Source organism: Salvelinus namaycush, chromosome 1, assembly GCF_016432855.1.
Source record: "Salvelinus namaycush isolate Seneca chromosome 1, SaNama_1.0, whole genome shotgun sequence".
NCBI lineage: Eukaryota > Metazoa > Chordata > Actinopteri > Salmoniformes > Salmonidae > Salvelinus > Salvelinus namaycush.
The window spans coordinates 32,413,670-32,440,073 of record NC_052307.1 but is presented as its reverse complement, the minus strand read 5'-3'; the positions used below and the strand labels follow the sequence as shown (position 1 = coordinate 32,440,073).

The 26,404-nt window shown below is 44.6% G+C and overlaps 1 protein-coding gene across 4 annotated transcripts in view; it reads right to left on the bottom strand.

Annotated features, from left to right (window-relative positions):
- Nucleotides 1-26,404, bottom strand: part of LOC120035005 (autism susceptibility gene 2 protein-like) — a 394,702-nt gene that overhangs the window by 273,363 nt on the left and 94,935 nt on the right. For all 4 annotated transcript variants that reach the window (XM_038981784.1, XM_038981936.1, XM_038981858.1 and 1 more), the window contains exon 2: nt 16,051-16,290. In XM_038981784.1, the coding sequence (XP_038837712.1) occupies nt 16,051-16,290 (240 nt within the window). The remainder of the gene's footprint in view (nt 1-16,050; nt 16,291-26,404) is intronic.

The following is a 26,404-nucleotide window of genomic DNA, read 5'->3' as shown; positions in this document are numbered from 1 at the left end:
ACGGAATTAAAACAAAACACCTACTATATTAACAGTTAAGTCCACTCTGGCCACTGTTTTGACAGACCTGACAGACCACACCCACACACACCGTCTACTGTCCAAGGGTTAATCAGCTTAGTGTTGCTGGCCTGGTGGTTTGGCTGACTGCTCATATTGGACAGACTGGATAACAACAGCTCCTCAACCCCTCAGAGACCCCTCAGAGGAACAGAGGGGCGAGGGGGTTCCCCCTGGCCCCTGAGGACCCACCCTGAGCCGCCCCCATCTCAGGGGTCAACGACAGGAACCCTGCGACATCTGGGGGCCAACTCCACTGGGAGAAGGAGGGCGTGTTCCCCCGTCTGCCTCTCACACCCCTCCAACTCCTCCATCCCCCAGGGCACTCCAGCCATCGTCTGCAGGCGATTATTCCTACCTCCTTTTGTTTTGCAAATAGGTTATCCCACATCATTTTGCATACACTCTCCTGGCTCTGAGCACTAGGGACCAAACGGACAAGTACTCTGTGTTGCTTTTGGCCCCCTTCAAAGGAACACTGGTTCTGTTAGCCCTCCCCTTTGTCAGCTGTCATCATCATATAACTGCCGTCAAACCACGGGCATACATACGTAAATGGAAGGATCTAATGGCAGGATCTATAAAAAATATAATTACAGCCTGTGAATGTGAGATGATGTGGATGGTTGTTGAATTGTAAAAGACATTGAACGTGATTACTAGCTCACAGATATATCATTTTCTAATCAAATGCAAGCCTATACAGTTGATAGACCATTGAAATGTGTTATATTATACTTTGAACATACTTGAATACTAAACCATTGTCATGTGCGGTCCCTCTCCGGTCTCTAGGTCACCAGGCTGCTCGTTATGGCGCACACCTGTCACCATCGTTACGCGTGCCTGCGCGTCATCAGGAGTACATCACCTCCTTGATTACCCGCCCTATTTATGTCACTCCCTTTGGTTCCTTCCCCAGGCGTTATTGTTTCTGTTCCTGTGTCATGTCTGGGCGTTGTTCCTGTTTCGTATTTTGTATTATGTTGTGTTTATTTATTAAAACACTCAGTCCCTGAACTTGCTTCCCGACTCTCAGCGCACATCGTTACAACTATACACAACTAAACATAGTTTGATACTATTCCCATAGTATTTCATCTTTCACTTATCTTTCCTCTTAATTGTACTTGTTTACAGAAATACGCGGAAACAACATACAGTCGATGGAATAATTCGATTTTGGATTACACCAAAGGTACAGTACACCATGGTGTTGTTTAGAAGGTATTACTGTACACGCCGCAGCGATGGATGGTATTATAAGAAACAACATCAGCATTTGAACTATCGTGTTAGAGGTATTTTATTATCTCTGACAATGTTTTCATGGCAACATTTCATCGCCACATTAAGCATCCATTACACACCACAGGACACATCACCATGACACCTGCATCATGGCACTAGATCTGCTGCTACGCCTGCTTTACAAAATGAAACAACTCACGACGCCTCGCATTGCATTTGGCTTTGCAAGATGGCAGCAGAGCTTCTTCTACTTCTCCGTCTTTCAAATGGGAACAGTGACCCCCAATGGACGGCAAGAGCCTGAAAATCCCCAGTAAAGGGTTAATATCCCCAGCTTGGGTTTACCATCCCCCTACTGGTATATGCAGTACTGCTCATATACTGCAGGGGTCACTGTTGTAGTGCAGTATAACCAGACTTCTGCAGTGGGCTAAAAGGGGAACTGACTGTGCAGTGCAGTGCAGCTCAGCTGATAAAATCACATCTGTTTCAGTGACACCACTAATCCCATTTAATCCATCTGAGTTTATGTCCAGCTTTGCTGGCCTCCAGACACAGGCTATGAAAACAGGCCAGGGGCCACAGATCCCAATAATGTATTGACCCTAATGGTCTAATTTGGATCACAGTTGTGCACATGCAGGCACGCAGAGGCACACACACACATACATACATGCAAATATACAGGCACGCACAGGATCTCACACCTCCCCACCCACACCCACACGCCCACGCCCACGCCCACACACACACACACACACACACACACACACACACACACACACACACACAGGCAAACAAATGACTTTAAGACAAATAATGATTAATGGAATCCTATGAAGTAGTAGTGTGTATTTGGATACATTATAGATATAATATTGTTCCTAACCATTGTATGAAGTAATCCATGTAGTTACAGTACAATAACATGTAAGTACATAAAGCTGGATCAATGTATCAACACCATCACAGTGTTATTTCCCAATGACCAAGCCCTGACTGTTGACTTTCCTCTTAACGGGCCTGTCACAACAGACAGGATTCCGATAGGAGAGCTCCTTTAAAAATATATATATATATATTTGAACAGAATATTAAAGTCAAATGTAAATCCCAAATAAACTAACATACACAAACCCCCAGAATACAATACAAGAACAACATATCCACTACACAACAACATTCCTGCACTCGCCCACAATCACAAATACAATCTAGCCCCCTGCCTCCCAGAACAATGCGCGCTCACGAGCCAGTCGGAACCAGCGAACTCGGAAATCCCCGACCCCCCAACCAGCCGAACGCGACACGGGAACAACCAGTCAGCAATTCGGAAACCCCCGAGCCCCGACCGATGTGTAAACGTGTGTCACCTCCACTCAAGCACCACACTCCCCGAGATGGTTCACATACAGCCTCCAAACTCTGTCAAATAAGTCTGCTTTTTGCTTCTTTATGGTATATATCAAATCAAATCAAATGTATTTGTCAAGTGCGCCGAATACAGCAGGTGTAGACCTTACAGTGAAATGCTTACTTACAGGCTCTAACCAATGGCGTGGGGGAAAAAAGAAGGTATGTGTGTGTGTGTGTGTAGGTAAGTAAAGAAATAAAACAACAGTAAAAAGACATTTGAAAAAAGAGTAGCAAGGCTATATACAGACACCTGTTAGTCAGGCTTATTGAGGTAGTATGTACATGTAGGTATGGTTAAAGTGACTATGCATATATGATGAACAGAGAATAGCAGAAGCGTAAAAAGAGGGGTTGGCGGGTGGTGGGACACAATGCAGATAGCCCGGATAGCTAATGTGTGGGAGCACTGGTTGGTCGGGCCAATTTAGGTAGTATGTACATGAATGTATAGTTAAAGTGACTATGCATATAAGATAAACAGAGAGTAGCAGCAGCGTAAAAGAGGGGTTGGGGGGGGCATACAATGCAAATAATCCGGGTAACCATTTGAGTCTTATGGCTTGGGGGTAAAAACTGTTGAGAAGACTTTTTGTCCTAGACTTGGCACTCCGGTACCGCTTGCCATGCGGTAGCAGAGAGAACAGTCTGTGACTGGGGTGGCTGGGGACTTTGACAATTTTTAGGGCCTTCCTCTGACACCGCCTGGTGTAGAGGTCCTGGATGGCAGGCAGCTTTGCCCCAGTGATGTACTGGGCCGTACGCACTACCCTCTGAAGTGCCTTGCGGTCGGAGGCCGAGCAATTGCCGTACCAGGCAGTGATGCAACCGGTCAGGATGCTCTCGATGTTGCAGCTGTAGAACCTTTTGAGGATCTCAGGACCCATGCCAAATCTTTTTAGTTTCCTGAGGAGGAATAGGCTTTGTCGTGCCCTCTTCATGACTGTCTTGGTGTGTTTGGACCAATCTAGTTTGTTGTTGATGTGGACACCAAGGAATTTGAAGCTCTCAACCTGCTCCACTACCTGCTCCGTCAATGAGAATGGGGACGTGTTCGGTGCTCCTTTTCCTGTAGTCCACAATCATCTCCTTAGTCTTGGTTACGTTGAGGGATAGGTTGTTATTCTGGCACCACCCGGCCAGGTCTCTGACCTCCTCCCTATAGGCTGTCTCGTCGTTATAGAATATATATAGAATCCAATGGGATGTAGCTAGATAGTTCAGTATTCCAATGTGTTATTGAGGGTGAAAACAAGGCTTTCCAATTGATGGTTATAATTATTTTTTTTCAGCAATCAGACCTAGCATACAAATCTTTCTCTGATATTGACCACCAATATTTACATTTCCCAACAGACATAATTGTGGAGATGGATGGATATAAATTCCTAGACACAATGAAATGATAGCACATACATGATCCCAAAATGGTTTTAGTTTGTCACAGAACCACAGCATGCAGTACATAATATGGTTCCTTTGTTCTTTTTGTATCGCCAACAGAGAGGAGACATTTCTGCGTGCATTACATGCCATTCTGGCAGTAAGTCCTATGAATTATCTTAGATTGCAGTAGTTTGTCTTAGGTTGTAGGAGCAGGTATGAAAATTTTCACATATCTGTAACCAATGGTTCTCATCAATTTCTTCCTTTAGATCTGCTTCCGGGTTGGGTTAAATGCGGAAGACACATTTCAGTTGAATGGATTCAGTTGTACAAACTGACTAGGTATCCCCCTTTCCCTTTCCCATTGTTTCCTTCTAGAGTTTCAACCAACACTTGCTATAACTTGGCAATTAACTTCTTTGGCATAGCAGGTTCTTTCTGTATTTTGTCTATGCTATATGCCTTAGGTTCATCCAGATTCTGTTGAAGCGATTGAAGGAGATTTTTGAGTTGTAAAAACTTGAAGGCCAAATCTTTCTTAGAATTGATTGGATGACTGTAGAGCGCGATCATAGTACACATGCTCAAAAGTCATGACGCCACTTTGGAATCAGGACTTAAAGGTGATATCATTCAATGCTGGAGGTAAGGTGGGGCTATTCCAAATAGGGGTGCCTGGCGATATTGGTTCTTTCCACCTCATGAATGTATGTACATTTTGTACATCCCATGTACATTACAAATAGAATTGAGAATCAATGGATTGCCTTCTTCAGTGCCTTGGACTGGAAGCAATGAATATATTTTAGATCATAAGGTGTTACATTTATGTCTTTGATAGTCCTCCATGCACAAGGACAGTCTGCTGGACAGTTAAAGGACAGTTCTCTGAAATACAGCACCATATGTGTCCAACAGTAGTAAAACAAATGACAGAGAATGTTCTGGTTCAGATAAATAACGGAAAATGTAATCTGCATACAATTATATCACATGTTGATCTCCACCAATCTCTATGGCCCAGATTGAGCCATGAGTTCTAATTATTTATGCTAGGGGGTCTGTGGCTAAAGAAAATAAATAAGTCAACAAAAGAGATCTTAACATAATGGGTTCCGCTTTCAGCCGGCCCAGAGTCCCTTCCCCCGCTCCCTCCGCACTGTTAGCGGTTGATGTTATTCTTGGACAACACAGACCCCAAAGCAAATCAGGGAGAGGAAAATAGGTTGATTCAAAGAGAACAAATCATGCGGGGAGGTAGATGGTAGATGTTCATGCTCCCCTGTCCTCAGTGATTCTCCTCAGTGATTCTCTCCACAGAACAAAGGGACAGGATGTAGTTTTATAACCCAGCCCTAGCCTGTGGTTGACCAATTAGAATTCCTTGCAAAAAAACTGGTATCCTAAGGTATCCTATTTCAGGTTCAATGTATAAACAATTTGGACCAATGAGAACTTGCCATGTAGCTATGAGTCCCGGACTGAAATTCCTCCCATGTCTCTGACCCATTGATATTATAGAAAAACCACTATTTTCATTGATCGTTACTACTCTATTGACCTCTCGTCCTCTGCGTTGTGTATTTATCTTCGAAATATCCTTACACCACTGACAAAAAGTAACGCATATCTCTCACCAAGGCAGAAATGATACACTGTAACTATAAATCGAGGACATTTTATTGATATCAATAATTACCATAAGTAGCCTATACTACAGCAATGTGACGTTTGTAATGAAATAAGTCTGCTACTATGCCCAATTGCTAAAGTGACAATTGATAGCTACAACATTCAAAGTAGTAGCAGTTTTAATGGTAATATAAACACGTAAAAGTGCACATTAAATGGTATAAACATAGCGTTCTATTTATCATTATCGTGATAATTCAGTCAATATATCGCAGAGCTCTACTCTATTCCCTATTATACTTATATTTAAAAAGTATACCATTACAAACCAGTCAACGTACGTGTTATTATCACAGTTCTACAAAAATGCCCGAAACCCAAATTACTGCATAATCACATTCATCATCCCACTAACGAACATTACTCCTGCCTGCCACCGCTATAGATCAATCAAAACGTAAAAGCAACGTCAGCCAAACATTAGAGCCGGTATATACAGCACGTTTTTGCTTCTCCAGGCCGTTCTACCACTAACCCATACCATTACTGCACCAGACCTTACACGAAGGCCATGTCTCTTCAACCTTGCTAATTCAATGTTCCCTGCCTTAATTGTCCCTGAGTGCTACTGCTGGGTTCCCAACAGCCTCTACCTCGGCTGCAGCAGGAAAACAGCTCAATAAGGGTGGACTACTAGAGAAGAGGTGGGACGTGTGTCTGTGTGTATGGGCCCTGCACTGTGCCCGCTATGCCCTGGCCAAATGCCTAACATGCCCCAGCATTAATCATGACTTACCCCCCCATGCAATATTCACCTGACTAAGCGAGCCGGGCCAGAGGTTGTCAGAGCTGTGTGTGTGTGAGTGATTTGATTTAGGATGTTTTTTTTCACTCACTCTTTTTTTCGCTGAGCACCATGCAGTGCTGAGAGATTGATGTGTTGGCCCAGGGGACCTGTGGAATAATGGAGCTGGTAGAGGAAGGTGAGTCCTGAGAGGACCAGCAGTACTGGAGTACAGTAGGTCTGGGTTTAGGGCCCTGGGGTTATAACCCTGGGTTTAGGGCCCTGGGTTTAGGGCCCTGTGGTTAGGGCCCTGTGGTTAGGGCCCTGTGGTTAGGGGTTAGGGTATAAGTCTGGGGGCTGGTGTATAGGTTTGGAGTAGGTTTGGTGCAGGGACTGGGACTATGGCAGGAGTTATCAGAACCTCCTACTCAGTGCAGCATCATTTATAATTTTAACACTAATGGGGCTAGGGCTAGTGTTAGTGCTGGGAATGGGGTTGGGGCTAGACTTATAAGTGCCGCTCCACTCAGCGCAGCACCATTTGCAATTTGAACACTGCTCCCCAGACGTCCCTGGCACTGTGGGCAAGAGGCTGCCGTCCAAAAGCAAACAAGGTGAGCCACACTAGAGCCCACCGAGAAGTCTGGAGTCCTTAGACCAACTCTGGAGTGTGGTTGGAAAGCTTTTCAGAGCAGAAAATAGACCATTTAGATTTACTCTGGACACACTCTGAGGCAATGAATTTACACCAGTCAAGTCATAGCTAAATCAAGATTTTAGATGGACATTTCAGTGAGAAAATGTCTACAAAGTCTAGCCTGTTCCTCATATGACTCCGTGTTTGCTAGGTTCAGTTTAGACAATAATAGACTGTAATACTTCATTGACTTCCTCTGAGGAAATGATCTGCACAGTCTTGTGTAACATAAATACAGAATATTAGATAATATAACACAATGCCGTTACTATATCCTTCTTGTTTTTTTATCCTGAGTTAACAGTTGCTATTCTCCTCCTACTCATACAACACCACAGAAACAGGTAGGGAGACAGTGCCGAGTGCCACTGCCAGCCAAACACTCATCTCCTCTCTTCTTCTCTTTGATGCAGGAGCAAAAGACAATTAGCCCCAGCAGCATATTCATCATGCATATGTGTTTGTGTTACCAGCAGCCCACTAATTGGTCCGTCAACTTCTATTAGCACTCCCACTACTCTGCACATCGCTGTCTCTGTCTGTCTCTTTATCTCTCCTCAGTGAGTCTAGATTACCCTACAGAGTTCAGTACAGATACCTCAACTGGACTGTGTTCATTAGGGCATACCGTCACAAAACGTTTAGCATGAAAAACGAAAACGAAAGTGTTTCTTGTTCAGATAGTTTTTTTACTAAGAGAAAAATATATAAAATATGCACATCCAACTTATCAGGTGCAAGACAGAAGAACATATCAAAGAAAAAAGGAGCTCTGGTTAGTCCCTCATGGTGATTTAATCAGATGCACAAAAAAGGGAAGTTTCGATCATGGAGTTTTGGACCTACAGTACTGAACATGACCCTGGCTCCAGCGCCATGCATCCTTTCATTCCCAACTCTGTTAACAATACCCCGTTTGAGTCCAATTGTTAACCTGAATCACAGGGGTCAAGTCCCTCTTATCACAGCACCCCTTACAGCCATCAACCAATGGCATAACACGTTTTATGTTTTACATGCCCACAGCCGATAGTTATTTTTTGTTCATTTATTTGCGTTGTTTGTAACTTCTTTTTTTACTTCTTTTTTTCATAATGTTGCCGCTACCGTCTCTTATGACCGAAAATAACTTCGGGACATCAGCACTGCGATTACTCACCACGGACTAGAAGAATCCTATTTTTCCTTTCACGACTCTGACGAGCCTGATGCGAAGGATGGCCTGTCCTCTGGAACAGGCCCCGATACACGTGATCTGCATGAATAGGAGGCGGAGAAAGAGAGGCCGAAGGGCGGGCTGCCTTCTGAGAATTCTTAGGCGATCGAATAAACCACCACTTCCTTCCATTCTGCTAGCAAACGTGCAATCATTGGAGAATAAAATCAACGAGTTGCGCGGAAGATTAAACTACCAACGGGACATTAAAAACTGTAACATCTTATGCTTCATGGAGTCGTGGCTGAACGACAACAATATCAACATACAGCTGGTTGGTTATACGATGTACCGGCAGGATAGAACAGCGGCGTCTGGTAAGACAAGGGGTGGCAGACTTTGTATTTTTGTAAATAACAGCTTGTGCACGATATCTAAGGAAATCTCGAGCTACTGCTCGCCTGAGGTAGAATATCTCATGATAAGCTGTCGACCACACTACCAACCGAGAGAGTTTTCATCTGTATTCTTTGTAGCTGTTTACATACCACCACAGTCAGAGGCTGGCACTAAGACAGCATTGAATGAGCTGTATTCCGCCATAAGCAAACAAGAAAACTCTCACTCAGAGACGGCGCTCCTAGTAGCTGGGGACTTTAATGCAGGGAAACTTAAATCCGTTTTACCAAATTCTTATCAGCATGTTACATGTGCAACCAGAGGAAAAAGAACTCTAGACCACCTATACTCCACACACAGAGACGCATACAAAGCTCTCCCCCGCCCTCCATTTGGCAAATCTGACCATAATTCTATCCTCCTGATTCCTGCTTACAAACAAAATTAAAGCAGGAAGCACCAGTGACTAGATCAATAAAAAAGTAGTCAGATGAAGCAGATGCTAAGCTACAGGACTGTTTTGCTAGCACAGATTGGAACATGTTCCGGGATTCCTCCGATGCCATTGAGGAGTACACCACATCAGACATGGGCTTCATCAATAAGTGCATCGATGATGTCATCCCCAGAGTGACCGTATGTACATACCCCAACCAGAAGCCATGGATTACAGGCAGCATCCGCACTGAGCTAAAGGCTAGAGCTGCCGCTTTCAAGGAGCAGGACTCTAACCCGGAAGCTTATAAGAAATCCTGCTATGCCCTCCAACGAACCATCAAACAGGCAAAGTATCAATACAGGACTAAAATCGAATCGTACTACACCGGCTCTGACGCTCGTCGGGTGTGGCAGGGCTTGCGAACTATTACAGACTACAAAGGGAACGCCAGCCGAGAACTGCCCAGTGACACGAGCTTACCAGACGAGCTAAACTTCTTCTATGCTTGCTTCGAGGCAAACAACACTCAAAACATGCATGAGAGCACTAGCTGTTCCGGAAGACTGTGTGATCACGCTCTCCGCAGCCAGTGTGAGTACGACCTTTAAGCAGGTCAACATTCAGAAGGCCGCAGGGCCAGACGGATTACCAGGACATGTACTGCGAGCATGCGCTGACCAACTGGCAAGTGTCTTCACTGACATTTTCAACCTCTCCCTGTCCGAGTCTGTAATACCAACATGTTTTAAGCAGACCACCATAGCGCCTGTGCCCAAGAAAACTAAGCTAACCTGCCTAAATGACTACCGACATGTAGCACTCACGTCTGTAGCCATGAAGTGCTTTGAAAGGATGGTCATTGCTCACATCAACACCATCATCCCAGAAACCCTAGACCCACTCCAATTTGCATACTACCCCAACAGATCCACAGATGATGCAATCTCTATTGCACTCCACACTGCCCTTTCCCACCTGGACAAAAGGAACACCTATGTGAGAATGCTGTTCATTGACTACAGCTCAGCGTTCAACACTATAGTGCCCTCAAAGCTCATCAATAAGCTAAGGACCCTGGAACTAAACACCTCCCTCTGCAACTGGATACTGGACTTCCAGACAGGCCGTCCCCAGGTGGTAAAGGTAGGTAACAAAACATCCGCCACGCTGATCCTCAACACAGAGTCGTGCTCAGTCCCCTCCTGTACTCCCTGTTCACTCATGACTGCACGGCAAGGCACGACTCCAACACCATCATTAAATTTGCCGATGACACACCAGTGGTGGGCCTGATCACCGACAACGACGAGACAGTCTATAGGGAGGAGGTCAGAGACCTGGCCGTGGGTTGCCAGGACAAAAACCTCTCCCTTAATGTGGTCAAGACAAAGAAGATGATCGTGGACTACAGGAAAAAGAGGACCGAGCATGCCCCCAGTCTCATCAATGGGGCTGCAGTGGAGCAGGTTGAGAGCTTCAAGTTCCTTGGTGTCCACATCACCAACAAACTAACATGGTCCAAGCACACCAAGACAGTCGTGAAGAGGGCACGACAAAACCTATTCCCCCTCAGGAGACTGAAAAGTTTTGGCATGGGTCCTCAGATGCTCAAAAGGTTCTACAGCTGCACCATCGAGAGCATCCTGACTGGTTGCATCACTGCCTGGTATGGCAACTGCTCGGCCTCCGACTGCAAGGCACTGCAGAGGGTAGTGCGAACGGCCCAGTACATCACTGGGGCCAAGACTCCTGCCATCCAGGACCTCTATACCAGGCGGTGTCAGAGGACGGCCCTAAAAACTGTCAAAGACTCCACCACCCTAGTCATAGACTGTTCTCTCTGCTACCGCACGGCAAGCAGTACCGGAGCGCCAAGTCTAGGTCCAAGACGCTTCTAAACAGCTTCTACCCCCAAGCCATAAGACTCCTGAATATCTAGTCAAATGGCTACCCTGACTATTTGCATTGCCCCCCCCCTCTCCCCCTCTTTACACTACTGCTACTCTCTGTTGTCATCTATGCATAGTCACTTTAATAACTCTACCTACATGTACATACTACCTCAACTAACCGGTGCCCTCGCACATTGACTCTGTATCGGTACCCCCCTGTATACTGTATAGTCTCGCTATTTATTTTACTGCTGCTCTTTAATTAATTGTTACTTTTATCTCTTGTTCTTATCCGTATTTTTAAAAACTGCATTGTTGGTTAGGGGCTCGTAAGTAAGCATTTCACTGTAAGGTCTACACCTGTTGTATTCGGCGCATGTGACTAATACGATTTGATTTGATTGGCTACATTACAGACCCAGAGACTGGTGTCCGAGTGCTCTGCACTGAGGGGTGATATGCTATTTAAGTGGTGGGGTGGTGATGGGGGTCATTTGGCGAGAGATTGTGTGCCCTGCTGTGGATGTGTAAAAGGAGGAGGAAGAGGGACAGAAGCTGGAGGAGGAGGGGAGGAGAAGCAGGAGTAGGAGCAGGAGCTGGAGGACGAGGAGGAGGAGGAAGAGGGACAGAAACTGGAGGAGAACAGGGGAGGAGAATATCAGGTTGGAGAAGGAAGGGGAGGATGAGACGGAGGGGACAGGATATTCAACAGAGCAGATAACCTGGGTCTTGGTCTTTATCTGCTGCATTACTTTACAACCGAACAGCCTGTACTGTTTTCCCGCCTATCAGGCTTTACAGCCTCCAGCCGCCACCACTATCCCACTACGCAGCAGCAGCAGCGTGAGAGTGAACACAACAGTGAACTATGCCCCAGTGAACAGTTAGCCCTGGCTAATCTGATCCCGGTTTAGTGCTTAAAAACATACCTAGATAGGCTATGCAGTGTGGACCTAATCCTGCACTCCTCCCACAGACAAACAGACAGGGTATACAGGAAACATCCGCAGGTTCATAGACTGATACTATGACTCTGGGTCAGCACTGATGTCCAAAGGGCTTATAGTGGAGCTAAAAGGCCAAGGTTAGTTTAGATATTACCATATGACGTTAGGGAGATCATGTTTACCAAACCAGGGAACAACACTACGGTGTTCTACAGGAGCACCATCGAGAGCATACTGGGTGCACACTGCAGCACTGGATGCATACTGCTTGCCCTCCAGGACACCTACAACACCAGGTGTCGCAGGAAGGCCAAGAAGATAATCAGGGACCTCAGCCACCCGAGCCACGGCCTGTTCCCCCTGCTTCCATCAGTCAGACGCGGGCAGTACAGGAGCATCATGCCTAAAACTAACAGACTGGCCAATATTTTCTAGCCCCAGACCATCAAGCTGCTGAATAGCCACCTCTAGTCAGCTGCCTACTCCCCCTGTCACCATCCTACCCTCCCCCCGTACTGCTCCCTCTATGGACATTTTATTCCCCGCCCCCCCAATGGACAATTACCCCACCCACATCCCAATGGACATTTATATGTATCATTTTTACAGTATGTATATATTATTAAAATATATGTTTTATTATTGTTTCATTCACACCTGCACTGTTGGAGCTCGGAGCTGAAGTATTTCACAGTACACCGCAACTACATCTGTGCATGTGACTAAATAAGAATCCAAATAAAATAAAAATACTAATCTAATCTAATCACTAATAGGATGCTAGGCCATGCAGCAGGCTGGGAGAGGAGAGTATGATGTATATATAGTGTGTGTGTGTGTGTGTGTGTGTGTGTGTGTGTGTGTGTCAGGGCTGGGCAGCGGGCAGGGCTGTTGTTTCACTACAGTCAGCATTATCATGTGTTTTCATAACCAGTTTTGAGGTCATTGAAGATCACAACGCCCTAAGTTGTCACAATTCATCATATAACAGATATTGTCTTGCCATGGTACATTTTTACTGAGGTAACGCAAAAGAGGAGGCCGGGAACTGTGAACAGAACAGAATTCGAATCAATCGCTTTTGACATGCTTGCCATACGTGCCTGAGAGCAGAGAAGCTGCTTCTGCTCCAGTTGCCAGCCACGGAAGATCAGGAAGAGGATAAGAGCACACCGGGGACATCTCTTCACTGACTGACGTGAGAGCTAGTCAGGCAAACCAGGAGTAGAGAGGAGGAAGGACACGAGGTCCTAGGGTAATTGGTGCAGTTGAGTAAAAAGTCTCCGCTAAGTGCAGCCCTTCTAATATATAGGCTGGTTCAGTGAGGGGGCAGTAAAAGGCACACTAAGTCCAAATTCACATGGGCCAAACACTGACATCAAACCCAGTGATTCTCTTACATACAGACATGATAGTTAGAGCCTTGCTCTTAGGACACATCTCAAAAAGCACCCTATTCCCTTTATAGTGAACTACTTTTGACCAGACGCACTATAAAGGGAATAGGGTGGCATTTACGACACAGACTCATCCTCCTCTGACCCCAGGGTGTTACTGGGAAAAATCTGTTAGCTGTATTTTACCCTCCAACATCAAGCAGCTAGCTCTCTATTCAAGTTCCCTCAATAAGCAGCATGATTAGAGGGGCTTTGGAGGCTTTTATAATGACTCTCTCTCTCTCGTCTCTGTGATATCAAAGCAGCTATACGGAAACCTACACACACGTACATAAACACCATCTTTTATATCCAGATGGCTGCTTTGTTGAGGCTTCCTTCCCCACTACAATTACCATGGTATGAAAGTTGTGTGTGTGTGTGTGTGTGTGTGTGTGTGTTATCGAGGAGGAAACAAACTAAGTTGCCAGTGGGGAGAAGCGAGGATGATAAACAGCCACATGGGCTATAATAGCCTCAGTTTACAATGGTGCCAAGGACATTTTCAGTAGGAGATAAAACACAAAGGCTCTCATCAAACCCCATTCCCATCTGGAATGCTGTGTTTTATATGCATTGGATTCCAGAGATGCTTTGGAGCTGTTTTAGGAGACTCTGTTAACACGGCTGGAGGAAAGGGAGAGGAGGAGAAGAGAGAGAGAGAGATTCTGCCACTGCATTCTCTACAGTCTACATAAGGGTTCTCCAGTCCATGCCATAGTCTAGATATATGTGTAGAGCATGTTAACTTCTAGTGATGTCACGATACCAGAATTTTGATTTCAATACCGATGCCAGATTTCTTATCATGATACTCAATACCGAAACGCATATTAGCCAAACACAGAATAACCGTTGGGCATCTTTTTAGTTGTTGTTGTACTTTGTGTTAAGTTCAAGCACAGATGTAATGGTAGGCTGACTCACTGTAAAAATCTAAAATCCTTCTGGAAAACCATATGAGACTCAGAGCATACAACATAACTTTACAATTCAATATATACATACACACACACATACATATATATATATATATATATATATATATATAGGGTCAGGGTAAATGTGCTCATTCTGGCCATAATATTGGGTCAAATTACATCCATGTTGAAATAAGACGCTGCCCCTTTAAGAGAGACTTTTGCTCTGGCTACAGTAGTCAAGATAAATGCTAGACTGCTTTTTATAGAGCTGTCTTTTTGTATACTATCAACAGTAGCCTATCGCTAGTTTGCTACTATGTTCACTATTGAAAGTTTAACTCTTGTAAATCACTTTCTCTAAAATAAATAAACTCAGCGAGTGAATTGATGAGTGCCTATTTTTGCTAGTCTGAACAGCTCGTGTGTGCCAGGTGAATGCATCAACTCCCTTGAATGAACGACCAATCATATTGCTCAAATATAGCATGAGTTTTCCATGTGTAATCTCAACAATGTGGTGCTGACTGCGACGCAGAACCAGCAGTTTCTATGGGAGACTGCGACAGAGCATGTAGGCTAAATGTTGAACTGGAACGCCAAATGTGCTGAGAAAGTACTGGCCCAGTCAACAAATCACTAGACAGACTTGATCCTCTCAGTCAGTGTACGACGTGAGACACATTTGATACAAGAACCAAAAGTAACAAGTTCTAGTACCGAACCAATTCTCCAGTGGTGTAAAGTACTTAAGTAAAAATACTTTACTACTTAAGTAGCTTTTGGGGGTATCTGTACTTTACTATTTATATTTTTGACAACTTTTACTTTTACTTCACTACGTTCCTAAATAAAATAATGTACTTTTTACTCCATACATTTTCCCTGACACCCATAAGTACTCGTTACATTTTGAATGCTTAGCAGGACAGGAAAATGGTCTAATTCACACGCTTATCAAGAGAACATCCCTGGTCATCCCTACTGCCTCTGATCTGGCGGACTCACTAAACACAAACGCTTCGTTTGTGAATGATGTCTGCGTGTTGTAGTGTGCCCTAGGCTATCCTTTTCTATTACGGTATGTTTACTTCTACTCAAGTATGACAATTAGGTACTTTTTCCACCACTGCAATTTTCATGTTATAGTATTGAAAAAGTACCTACGTTTTGGTATACCATACAACACTATTAACTTCCTTATTAACAAATCTTATCAAGGAGGTATTCGGGTCAGATGAGGAAGGCTCTCACTATACAGCCTCATTATTTGCTTTAATGGCTTCCTGCCTAATCTTCTCCCTGTGTCAGACTCTGACTCAAATGGCCTAGCAGTACAGGCTGCCCCTGGCCACCAGTACTGGCCTCAGTCAGTGTGAGCGTGAAGGAACTTCCAACACAGTGAGTGAATCAGGGAACATACAGAACGAGAAACAACACCAGCAACAGGACCACAATGGAAAATAGCCTTCAGCCTTAATTATGTCTATCCTCCATAACTTGACGTAACGTAGTCTCCAGCTGATGTGGCTTCATTTACATTCCAACAGAACACCACACAGGACTCAGGTCTCCCTAAAAGAGGTCTTCTGACCTCAATGGCACTTTCTCGATAACTAAAAGTTAAATCAAACCGACCTGTTTGTTCTTCTTGGAGTAGGTTTTCTTCAGCAGTCTGTCGTTCATCCTCTCCTGCTCTCTCTGGGCGTGGTTGATGAAGCCGTTCTCCAGAGGGTCCAGAGAGGTGGGCATGACGTTCTCCTCCTCCTCCTCCTTCTGTCTCTTCGCCACCGTCTCCTGCTGCTTCTCCTCTCTCCACCTCTCCTTCTCCTTCTCTTTCTCCTTCCGCTCCTGAGACTTCAGGGCCCCAGTCTTCTTCTAGAAGAGGAGAAGAAAAGAAAGAGAGAAACGAGAGCATATTAGCAGGATATTCATGTACGGACAAATAGGATGCGGGGGCTGATGTTAGCGAACCGTCAAGTGCACAGCTGCACCTTTGCTGTGTCGGATTATTCAAAGCAGAAAGAAAGACTGTTTTATCCAGTCAGCAGAAGCACAATACCTCCCTCAAGTCCCTAATCATATTATGGCTCTGTCTTTGATAAGCTTATAATGATAGGAACCTTTTCTTGAAAAAACAGTACAGTCTGGTAAAAATGGCCCCTTGTTAGGTTGACAGACAGTTACAGTTAGCTACTGTTACATCATGGCCAGGCTACCTCATCTTGATGTCTAGCAGTTGAGTCATCCCTGGTTAGGGCTGGGTAGTGTATACCCATAATTATTGATTAAACCAAGGAAGAGCATTGAGGGTGAGAAACCTCTCCCGCGAGGGTGACTTGCAAATAACCCGGAGATAACGTTGCAGCCAGGAGATTGATATGGCTTCAGTTACATCGTGACATAGCTATTGGTAAACAAACAAAGTCTGAAATAACAACAAAGGAGAGTCCGACTGGCGGGAGGTGGTGACACTGACACACTGCTGCTTGAAGCCGCACACAGTGCCCTGCACGGGGCTGTTAGTTTAGATTGCGACATCTGTTCTCTGCTACATGGCTCTGCTAGGCTAGGCTACATTACAGTCACCCCTACCGTGTGGATTACTGTGGAGAGGGAGCAGCTCCATCTGAATAATCAAATAATTGGTTTGGGGGGGGGGGCAGCAGATGGCTATCACATTAGCGCTAACACAACAGCACTGATACATTTACAAAGGTGCGTGAGCAAAGCTTTCCTCCAGGCCCTGTGTGTTAGTTAGGCACATCGAACACAAACACAAGGAATGGACGTAAAATCTCTGAGGTGAGAGTCTCGTCTGGTCTCTCTTCTCCCCCCGAGCTACATATTGGTGCTTTAAAAGGATGACAAAAAGAAAGAAGTCGTGGGCTGAGCTGACACGACTTTGAGAGGAGGCTTTAATATTACTGACATCCAGCCCTGCGCGCGGCCGAACAGGACAGTCCTCTTCAACCCCACTAAGGTATCACATTAATTTCTCATGAGGCCAGAGAGAAAGCCAAACTGGGCTACTTGTCACGCAATTCATTACTGTGAGAGCCATCTTTGAAGTGATTTACCAGGAAAAAGCGAGACAAACTGACAATAAAGGACATGAAAAGTGCTACCAGGTGTTTTCCCTCTTTAGGGGCTCTGAACCTTCACATGCCACCCATCAATATTCATCATCTCAAAGAGGAGATTGGCAGTTCAAAGTTATTCAATTTGCATGGCAGACCCCACCTCCTGGGTTATTATTAATAGAAGCATGTCTAGTTAACACGCTAGGTGTTTGAGCTGTGGGATCAATTAGAGTTACACTCACTAATATTGTGTCTGGTGGTCCATGTGTGAGTGTGTGTGTGTGTGTGTGTGTTTCATGGCAGGAGGAACACACACAAGACATTAATATTCTAACGTTCACACATCACTCAGAGATGGGCAACTGGCGGACGCGGCACCCCTTTTGTAGGCCAGCGGATTGATTTCCCCCCAAAAGATATATACAGTTGAAGTCGGAAGTTTACATACACTTAGGCTGGAGTCATTAAAACTCATTTTTCAACCACTCCACAAATTTCTTGTTAACAAACTATAGTTTTGGCAAGTCGGTTAGGACATCTTCTTTGTGCATGACACAAGTAATTTTTCCAACAATTGTTAACAGACAGATTATTTCACTTATAATTCACTGTATCACAATTCCAGTGGGTCAGAAGTTTACATACGCTAACTTGACTGTGCCTTTAAACAGCTTGGAAAATTCTAGAAAATTATGTCATGGCTTTAGAAGCTTCTGATAGGCTAATTGACATCATTTGAGTCAATTGGAGGTGTACATGTGGATGTATTTCAAGGCCTACCTTCAAACTCAGTGCCTCTTTGCTTGACATCATGGTGACATCATCAAAATCAAAAGAAATCAGCCAAGACCTCAGAAAAAAATTGTAGACCTCCACAAGTCTGGTTCTTCCTTCGGAGCATTTTCCAAGCGCCTAAAGGTACCATGTTCATCTGTACAAACAATAGTACGCAAGTATAAACACCATGGGACCACGCTGCCGTCATACCGCTCAGGAAGGAGACGCGTTCTGTCTCCTAGAGATGAACGTACTTTGGTGCAAATCAATCCCAGAACAACAGCAAAGGACAGTGTGAAGACGCTGGAGGAAACAGGTACAAAAGTATCTATATCCACAGTAAAACAAGTCCTATATCGACATAACCTGAAAGGCCGCTCAGCAAGGAAGAAGCCACTGCTCCAAAACCGCCATAAAAAAGCCAGACTACGGTTTGCAACTGCACATGGGGACAAAGATCGTACTTTTTGGAGAAATGTCCTCTGGTGAAACAAATATAGAACTGTTTGGCCATAATGACCATCGTTATGTTTGGAGGAAAAAGGGGGAGGCATGCAAGCCGAAGAACACCATCCCAACCGTGAAAGACGGGGGTGGCAGCATCATGTTGTGGGGGTGCTTTGCTGCAGGAGGGACTGCTGCACTTCACAATATAGATGGCATCATGAGGTAGGAAAATTATGTGATTATATTGAAGCAACATCTCAAGACATCAGTCAGGAAGTTAAAGCTTGGTCGCAAATGGGTCTTCCAAATGGACAATGACCCCAACCAAGCATACTTCCAAAGTTGTGGCAAAATGGCTTAAGGACAACAAAGTCAAGGTGTTGGAGTGGCCGTCACAAAGCCCTGACCTCAATCCCATAGAAAATCTGTGGGCAGAACTGAAAAAGCGTGTGCGAGCAAGGAGGCCTACAAACCTGACTCAGTTACACCAGCTCTGTCAGGAGGAATGGACCAAAATCCACCCAACTTATTGTGGGAAGCTTGTGGAAGGCTACCTGAAATGTTTGACCCAAGTTAAACAATTTAAAGGCAATGCTACCAAATACTAATTGAGTGTATGTAAACTTCTGACCCACTGGGAATGTGATGAAATAAATAAAAGCTGAAATAAATCATTCTCTCTACTATTATTCTGACATTACACATTCTTAAAATAAAGTGGTGATCCTAACTGACCAAAGACAGGGAATTTTTACGAGGATTAAGTGTCAGGAATTGTTAAAAACTGAGTTTAAATGTATTTGGCTAAGGTGTATGTAAACTTCCGACTTCAACTGTATATATATACATTTATATACATATATACACTCACCGGACAGTTTATTACACCACCATGTTCACGAAAATGGATAGCTCCTATGATGAGGGGTTGCCAATTTGTTTTACATATTGTTTTACATACATTGTTTTAATGTGTTGTGTGCAAAGCTTTCATCATGGTAAAAGGTGGCTACTTTGTTTAACACTTTTTTGGTTATGACATGATTTCATAGTTTTGATGTCTTCACTATTATTCTAAATAGTAAAAATAAAGAAAACCCCTGGAAGGAGTAGGTGTGTACAAACTTTTTATTTATAATTTTGATTTATTTAACCAGGCAAGCTAGCTAAGAACAAAATTCTTAATAAAAATGATGGCCTACCGGGGCAGAATGACAGATTTTTAATTTGTCAGCACGGGGATTCATTCCAGCAAACTTTCGGTTACTGGCCCAACGCTCTAACCACTAGGCTACCTGTCGCCCCAACTTTTGACTGGTACTGTATATGTAATTTGTTTTACATGTTTTACAAGTGTTTTTGTGCTTGACTGATGGAATGTTGACTTCTGGTTTGGCAAGCTAGCTAGCTAGTTAGCTGACTAATGTAAATATTTGCATTTAAAAGATGCATCTCAGCACCGTCTGGTTTTTGATCAATGAGACCGGACTGTATTATGAAAATGGCAGAGACTGAGCTTGTAGTGAGAATGACTACTGCTTTGGACAGATGTGTGGTGGGCTTTATTTGCACTGTAGCAGCAGCTACACGTTGGTTGTGGAGGAGTACAAATTCCAGGCTACAGAGAGGCTGAGCTGAGAATGACATCTGGGCCAGCCAGCCAACCAGCTCCATCACCATTATCTGGCATCACAGGCTACAGATCGAGAGGCCGAGGATAACATTAGAGTCGGCAACCCAAATGTATCACTTTCATCTGGCATCAACTACATCCTCATCACCATCATTAAACATTATCTAGCTCAATTTTGGAGCCTGAGATCGCTGATCTACTGAGGGAGTCCTGCTCTAGGACCTAGGGCTATGACAATGTCGTCCTGTCCTTTGTTTTGTTGTGTTGCATGTGTAACCCAAGTTTGTCTAGTAGGCTAGGTCTACTGTGTAGCCCAGGACTACTATGTTTATGTTTGTACATTTTGAAATTGTCAAATAAAACGATCTATACAGACAGTGAGTTCCGTGGGCGTGGCATTTTCAATTGAACGTTAGAATGGGCAAAACGAGTGACGTAAGCAACTTTGAGCGTGTATGTCGTCCGTGCCAGGCACACCGAATCCAGTACCTCAGAAACGGCCGCCATCCTTGGCTTTTCACGCATGACAGTGTCTAGGGTTTACCGAGAATGGTGTAATTATTATTATTATTATTTTTACATCCAGTCAGCGGCAGTCCTGTGGGGGCGAAAATGGCTCTTTGATGAGAGATGTCGAAGGAGAATGGCAAGGATCGTGCAAGATAACAGGCGGGCCCCAAACAGACAAATAACGGCGCAGTACAAGAGTGATGTGCAGAACGGCATCTCCGAACGCACAACTCGTCGATCTTTGTCACAGATGGGCTATTGCATCAGACGACCACCCCGGGTTCCACTCCTATCAGCTAAAAACAATAAGAAGCGCCTCCAGTGGGCACGCGATCACCAACACTGGACAATCGAAGAGTGGAAAACATTACCTGGAACATGACAGCAAGTTCAGTTTACTTGAGTGGCCTGTGCAGTCCTCAGCCCTCAAACAATAGAGCATCTTTGGGATGAGAAGGAAGGGGCTGTTCGCAGCATGAATGTACCGCTGTCCAGCAACTGCATGACGCCATCACGTCAGCATGGAGAAACATCCCTGTGAAATGTTTCTGGCAACTTGTAGAATGCCCCAAAGAATTCAGGCTGTTCTGGAGGCAGAGGGGGGGGGGGGGTCCGACCCAGTATTATATGGGTGTACCTAAAGTTTATTTATATTATACAACATTTCACTCTGACTGCATGTGTGGGTGGGTATGGATGTGAATACACAGCCCCTCATAATTGTGACCCCCAACCCCATCAAAGTTGCCCATCCCTTATATAGCTGGTTGCACTGTAACCTCCGTGAAGGCCTAAATAATATTTTCGCATGTAAGACTAAACCAGCTTTCAACCTGCGGAGCATAAACACACACGCACGCACGCACGCACGCACAGACACACACACAGACACACACACATAGACCAAAAACCAAAACAGCAAGAAATGATGACACCATCTGGAAAGCTTTAGCTGGGAACGCCTGGAAATGAGGAGCATGTGGAGCAGATTCTGCAGGAGTGCTTGAGCGTGCCACAGGGCTGCACAGAGAACAAACACTCAACCGCAGCAGTTTACCAGGATAATGTTTTGTCACATGTACACACCCCGAGCCAGACAGGGAGGGACAGAGAGAGAGGATAGTACGGGATAGACAGAGAGAGAGAGAGAGAGAGAGAGAGAGAGAGAGAGAGAGAGAGAGAGAGAGAGAGAGAGAGAGAGAGAGAGAGAGAGAGAGAGAGAGGGACTGGATCTGGACGGGAACAGGGATCCGCTAGTCTTTACAGGCAGACATAGTAACAGGAGAGACCACTAGACGGGCCTGACCCCAACACGTTGCCGGGGCAACGGCGAGCTTTGTTGCCAAATTGCACTAGAAGGGAGGGGAGGGTGGGTGGAAAGGCTTGTATAAAACCCACACAGTCATCCCAGGCAGGGGGAAAGTATGGTACGGCCTGCATCTGAATATGGAGCAGGCGATGTGGAAGTACACTGTAGACAGGCCCTATAGGGAGGGTAGTACAGCGAGTCAGCAGCATCCCCTGGTCTGGTCATTTCCTGCGGTGCTTTTCACCGGGCTTACAAAAACCACACGGCGAAAGAGGGGAGGAGCGGCGAGCAGCAGAGATAGATAGAGAGAAGGAGATAGATAGGGAGAAAGTGAGAGAGAGAGAGCAAGGCAGAGGGAACAAGAGAGAGAGGAAGAGATAGAGAGAAAGGCAGAGGGAACAGGACAGCGGGGAAGAGGGAAAGGCAGGGCAAGCGAGAGAGAGAGAGAGAGAGAGAGAGAGAGAGAGAATGGCAGATAGAAAGAGAGCGAAGAGAGAGCGAGAGAGAGGGGGCCTTCTGTTGGTGGTGGCTAATGCACATCATCACATTTCGCCGGCACTTCTCTTTCCATCCTCAGTAATTATTTAGGAGACACAAAGAGCCCAGCTGGGGATCACTTCTTACATTAGAGGCTACAGAGAGGTTACAGGGGCATCTTAAAACAATTAGATACACTATGCCAGCCGCGGTGTGCTTACAGAACCACACTACTTAGATAACAGTTATCCTGCGGTCGTTTCTAATGGCATTTGAATGGTTTTGTAGAATGATGTTGCCTGTTTCTGCTGTTTGTGTTTCAGTAATCTGTTGTTAGACGTAATAATTGTGTTTTAATTCATCCCATTGGGAGAGAGTTTGTGACAGCTTGAATACATGATCAATGCTCTGGTGGTTTACTGAAGTAAATCCATGTCTCTGTTACAATGTCCACTATAACAACATCACAGCCTTGATCAAAGTTCTTTGGGTGTGTGTGTGTGTGTGTGTGTGTGTGTGTGTGTGTGTGTGTGTGTGTGTGTGTGTGTGTGTGTGTGTGTGTGTGTGTGTGTGTGTGTGTGTGTGTGTGTGTGTGTGTGGGTGTGTAGGCAGTCAGTCAATCCCCTGAGAGTAAACTAGGGACTACTTCTGCTTGGTCCCAATGGTTTTGCTGTCACAACTCAATGATAGCACCACCTTCCTGTGCCACATTCATACGGTCGGGTGACTTCTCCCCATTACAGCTGAGCATCTTCTCACTACATGAATGGAACCGGGCTCCCAGACCACCATTGGGGCCTGTCAGAAAGAGTACACAACGTGAAACTCCTGCCACCCCATAAAAAAACACCAAAAAAACAATCTAAAACTACAGAAAGACTCAAACACTCCTGTCACACACACACACACAAATGTCTAAAAAACATTTGTGAGCGTACTGCTTGATCTGCCAGCAGGGTGAGGTGTAGAGGCGTCTATTCCGCCAGCTGCCTCACCTCCATTAAACATGTCATCCTGCGTGGTCCTCATCCTCCCTTTGACAGGCAGCCGTCATCTCGCTCTCTTTATGGTGTAAATTACCAGCACCTGCAGCTGCTTCTGCCACCCGCTTCCCACAAAAATATTTAGCTCTCTTCACGGCCGTTCAGGCTGTGGCATTATGCATAAATGGTGGACTGTTTCTGCACACATTAGCAGCCGGTAAATTACTGGGCCTGGTGGTGTGATTTAGATTGCATTGACTTAGCTGAGCGCCGCCTTGCTGCATTTATAGTACAACATTGTGCAGGCACTACCCCCTGATCAAATGCTGCTGTCAGTCCACACACAAGCACAGACACAGCCATGCACACAGCCGAGCATAAAGGCACGCACACTGGCATGCGTGCACACACACACAAACATACACCTTTAATTAAGTGGAAGTATACCCTTTACTTTACTCTGGCACACTGGCTATATCACTTTCTAAAAAGCACTGACTGCATTGAGACAAACAGCTAATCAGTCTTTGAACATAACAGACCGCAGACAAAAACACACACTTCAACAGTGATCAATGTCATAATTGGCCCAACAAAAGGATCAAATAAACCAGATATGTTCTCTGTTGTTAACAAATATCATGCCATTTTCCTTTTCATGTACTTCCTTCCTAGACTAATCCCTACTCCACAGAAGTTAAGTAGTCATTCTGGTGCTCTCTCTCTCTCTCTCTCTCTCTCTCTCTCTCTCTCTCTCTCTCTCTCTCTCTCTCTCTCTCTCTCTCTCTCCCTCTCTCCCGCTCTCCCGCTCTCTCTCTCTCTCTCTCTCTCTCTCATCCAGATAACAGGTAGTTATCTGTAAACCCAAGCGAATTAGCACTCTGCTCTCCAGTCTTCTCCAATCCTTTCTCGCTCTCCTTTCTCTCTGTGTCTGTCTGTTTTTATTTAGAGAGGTGTGAGTGCTGGATAGGGTCCTGGACAGACTGACACCACATGGCCTGGCTGGGTCCCGTGGAGAAGAACGAGGGGAGAAGTATGGGGGACATGGTGACAATGGGGTGGTGCAAACAACAATAAACCCCACTCTAAATCTCTTTATTGGATCTGCTCTGACAAGTTCCCAGGAAACCAGAGAGGCCTAGCAGGGGCTGCATGTGCAACATCATTGAATGAAAGAGGAGGAGGGAGTGAATGACAGAAAGGAAGACAGAGAACTGGCTGACTAGTTGACTAGCTGACTGGCTTGCTGACTGGCTGGCTGCACTGTACAGTACCAGTCAAAAATGTGGACACACCAACTCATTCAAGGGTTTTTCTTTATTTTTACAATTTTCTTACATTCTACAAACCTGTAGGCCATCATTGTAATTAACCATTTGTTCTGAACTGACTTGCGTAGTTAAATAAAAAATAAAATAAAACATGAAATTAAAGTTGAAGTTATTAAACAAATCAAGATAGATTTTAGATTCTTCAAATTAGACACCCTTTGTCTTGATGACAGCTTTGCTTTGCAGAATGCAAAGAGTGTGCAAAGCTGTCATCAAGGCAAAGGTTGACCTACTTTGAAGAATCTCAAATATAAAACTTTTTGGGCTTACTACCTGATTCCATATGTGTTATTTCATAGTAGTTGATCTCTTCATTATTATTCTACAATGTAGAAAATAGTAAAAATAAAGAAAAACCCTTGAATGAGTAGGTGTGTTCAAACTTTTAACTGTTGATTCAATATACAAATTGTAAGGCAACCAGCTGCAATAAGATTCAAATCAAATTGTATTTGTCTACAAAAGGTGTAGACTTTACTGTGAAATGCTTACTTTCGAACCCTTTCCCAACAATGCAAAGTAAAAAAGGAAACAGTAACACTATAAAATAACAATAACGAGGCTATATACAAGGTGCGGATTTTGCCTGTAATCCATGGCTTCTGGTTGGGTTATGTATGTATGGTAAGAGTGGGGACGACGCCGTCGATGCACTTATTAATGAAGCCAGTGACTGATGTGGTAAACTCCTCAATGTCATCGGATGAATCCCGGAACATATTCCAGTTTGTGCTCCATCAAAAAACAGTCTTGTAACTTTGCATCCGCTTCATCGGAACACTTCCGTATTGAGCGCGTCACTGGTATTTCCTGCTTTAGTTTTTGCTTGTAAGCAGAAATCAGGAGGATAGATCTATGGTCAGATTTGCCAAATTGAGAGCGAGGGAGAGCATTATATGCATCTCTCTGTGTGGTGTAAAGGTGATCTAGAGTTGTTTCGCCTCTAGTAGATATTAATTATGACAGATTTCAGTTTTCCTGCATTAAAATCACCGGCCACTATGAGCGTCGCCGCTGGGTGAGAATGTTCTTGTTTGCTTTTGGCCCTATACAGCTCATTAACCTTTTGTCAATAGGGGGTGCTATTTGCACTTTGTAATAATTTCGTTCCCAAATTAAACTGCCTCGTACTCAATTCTTGCTCGTACAATATGCATATTATTATTACTATTGGATAGAAAACACTCTCTAGTTTCTAAAACCGTTTGAATTATTTATCTGAGTGAAACAGAACTCATTCTGCAGCACATTTCCTGTCAGGAAGTGAGATTTCTGAAATCGAGGTCCCTGTTCTGAGGTCAGTTTATAAGTCCCCATGTAAGCTATGGGGCTACATGCACTGCATACGCCTTCCTCTAGATGTCAGTAAGCGGTGAGAATTTGAATGGAGTGGATTGCACCATCTGGGGGACTATAAAAGCTCATGGAACGGAAGTACCGTT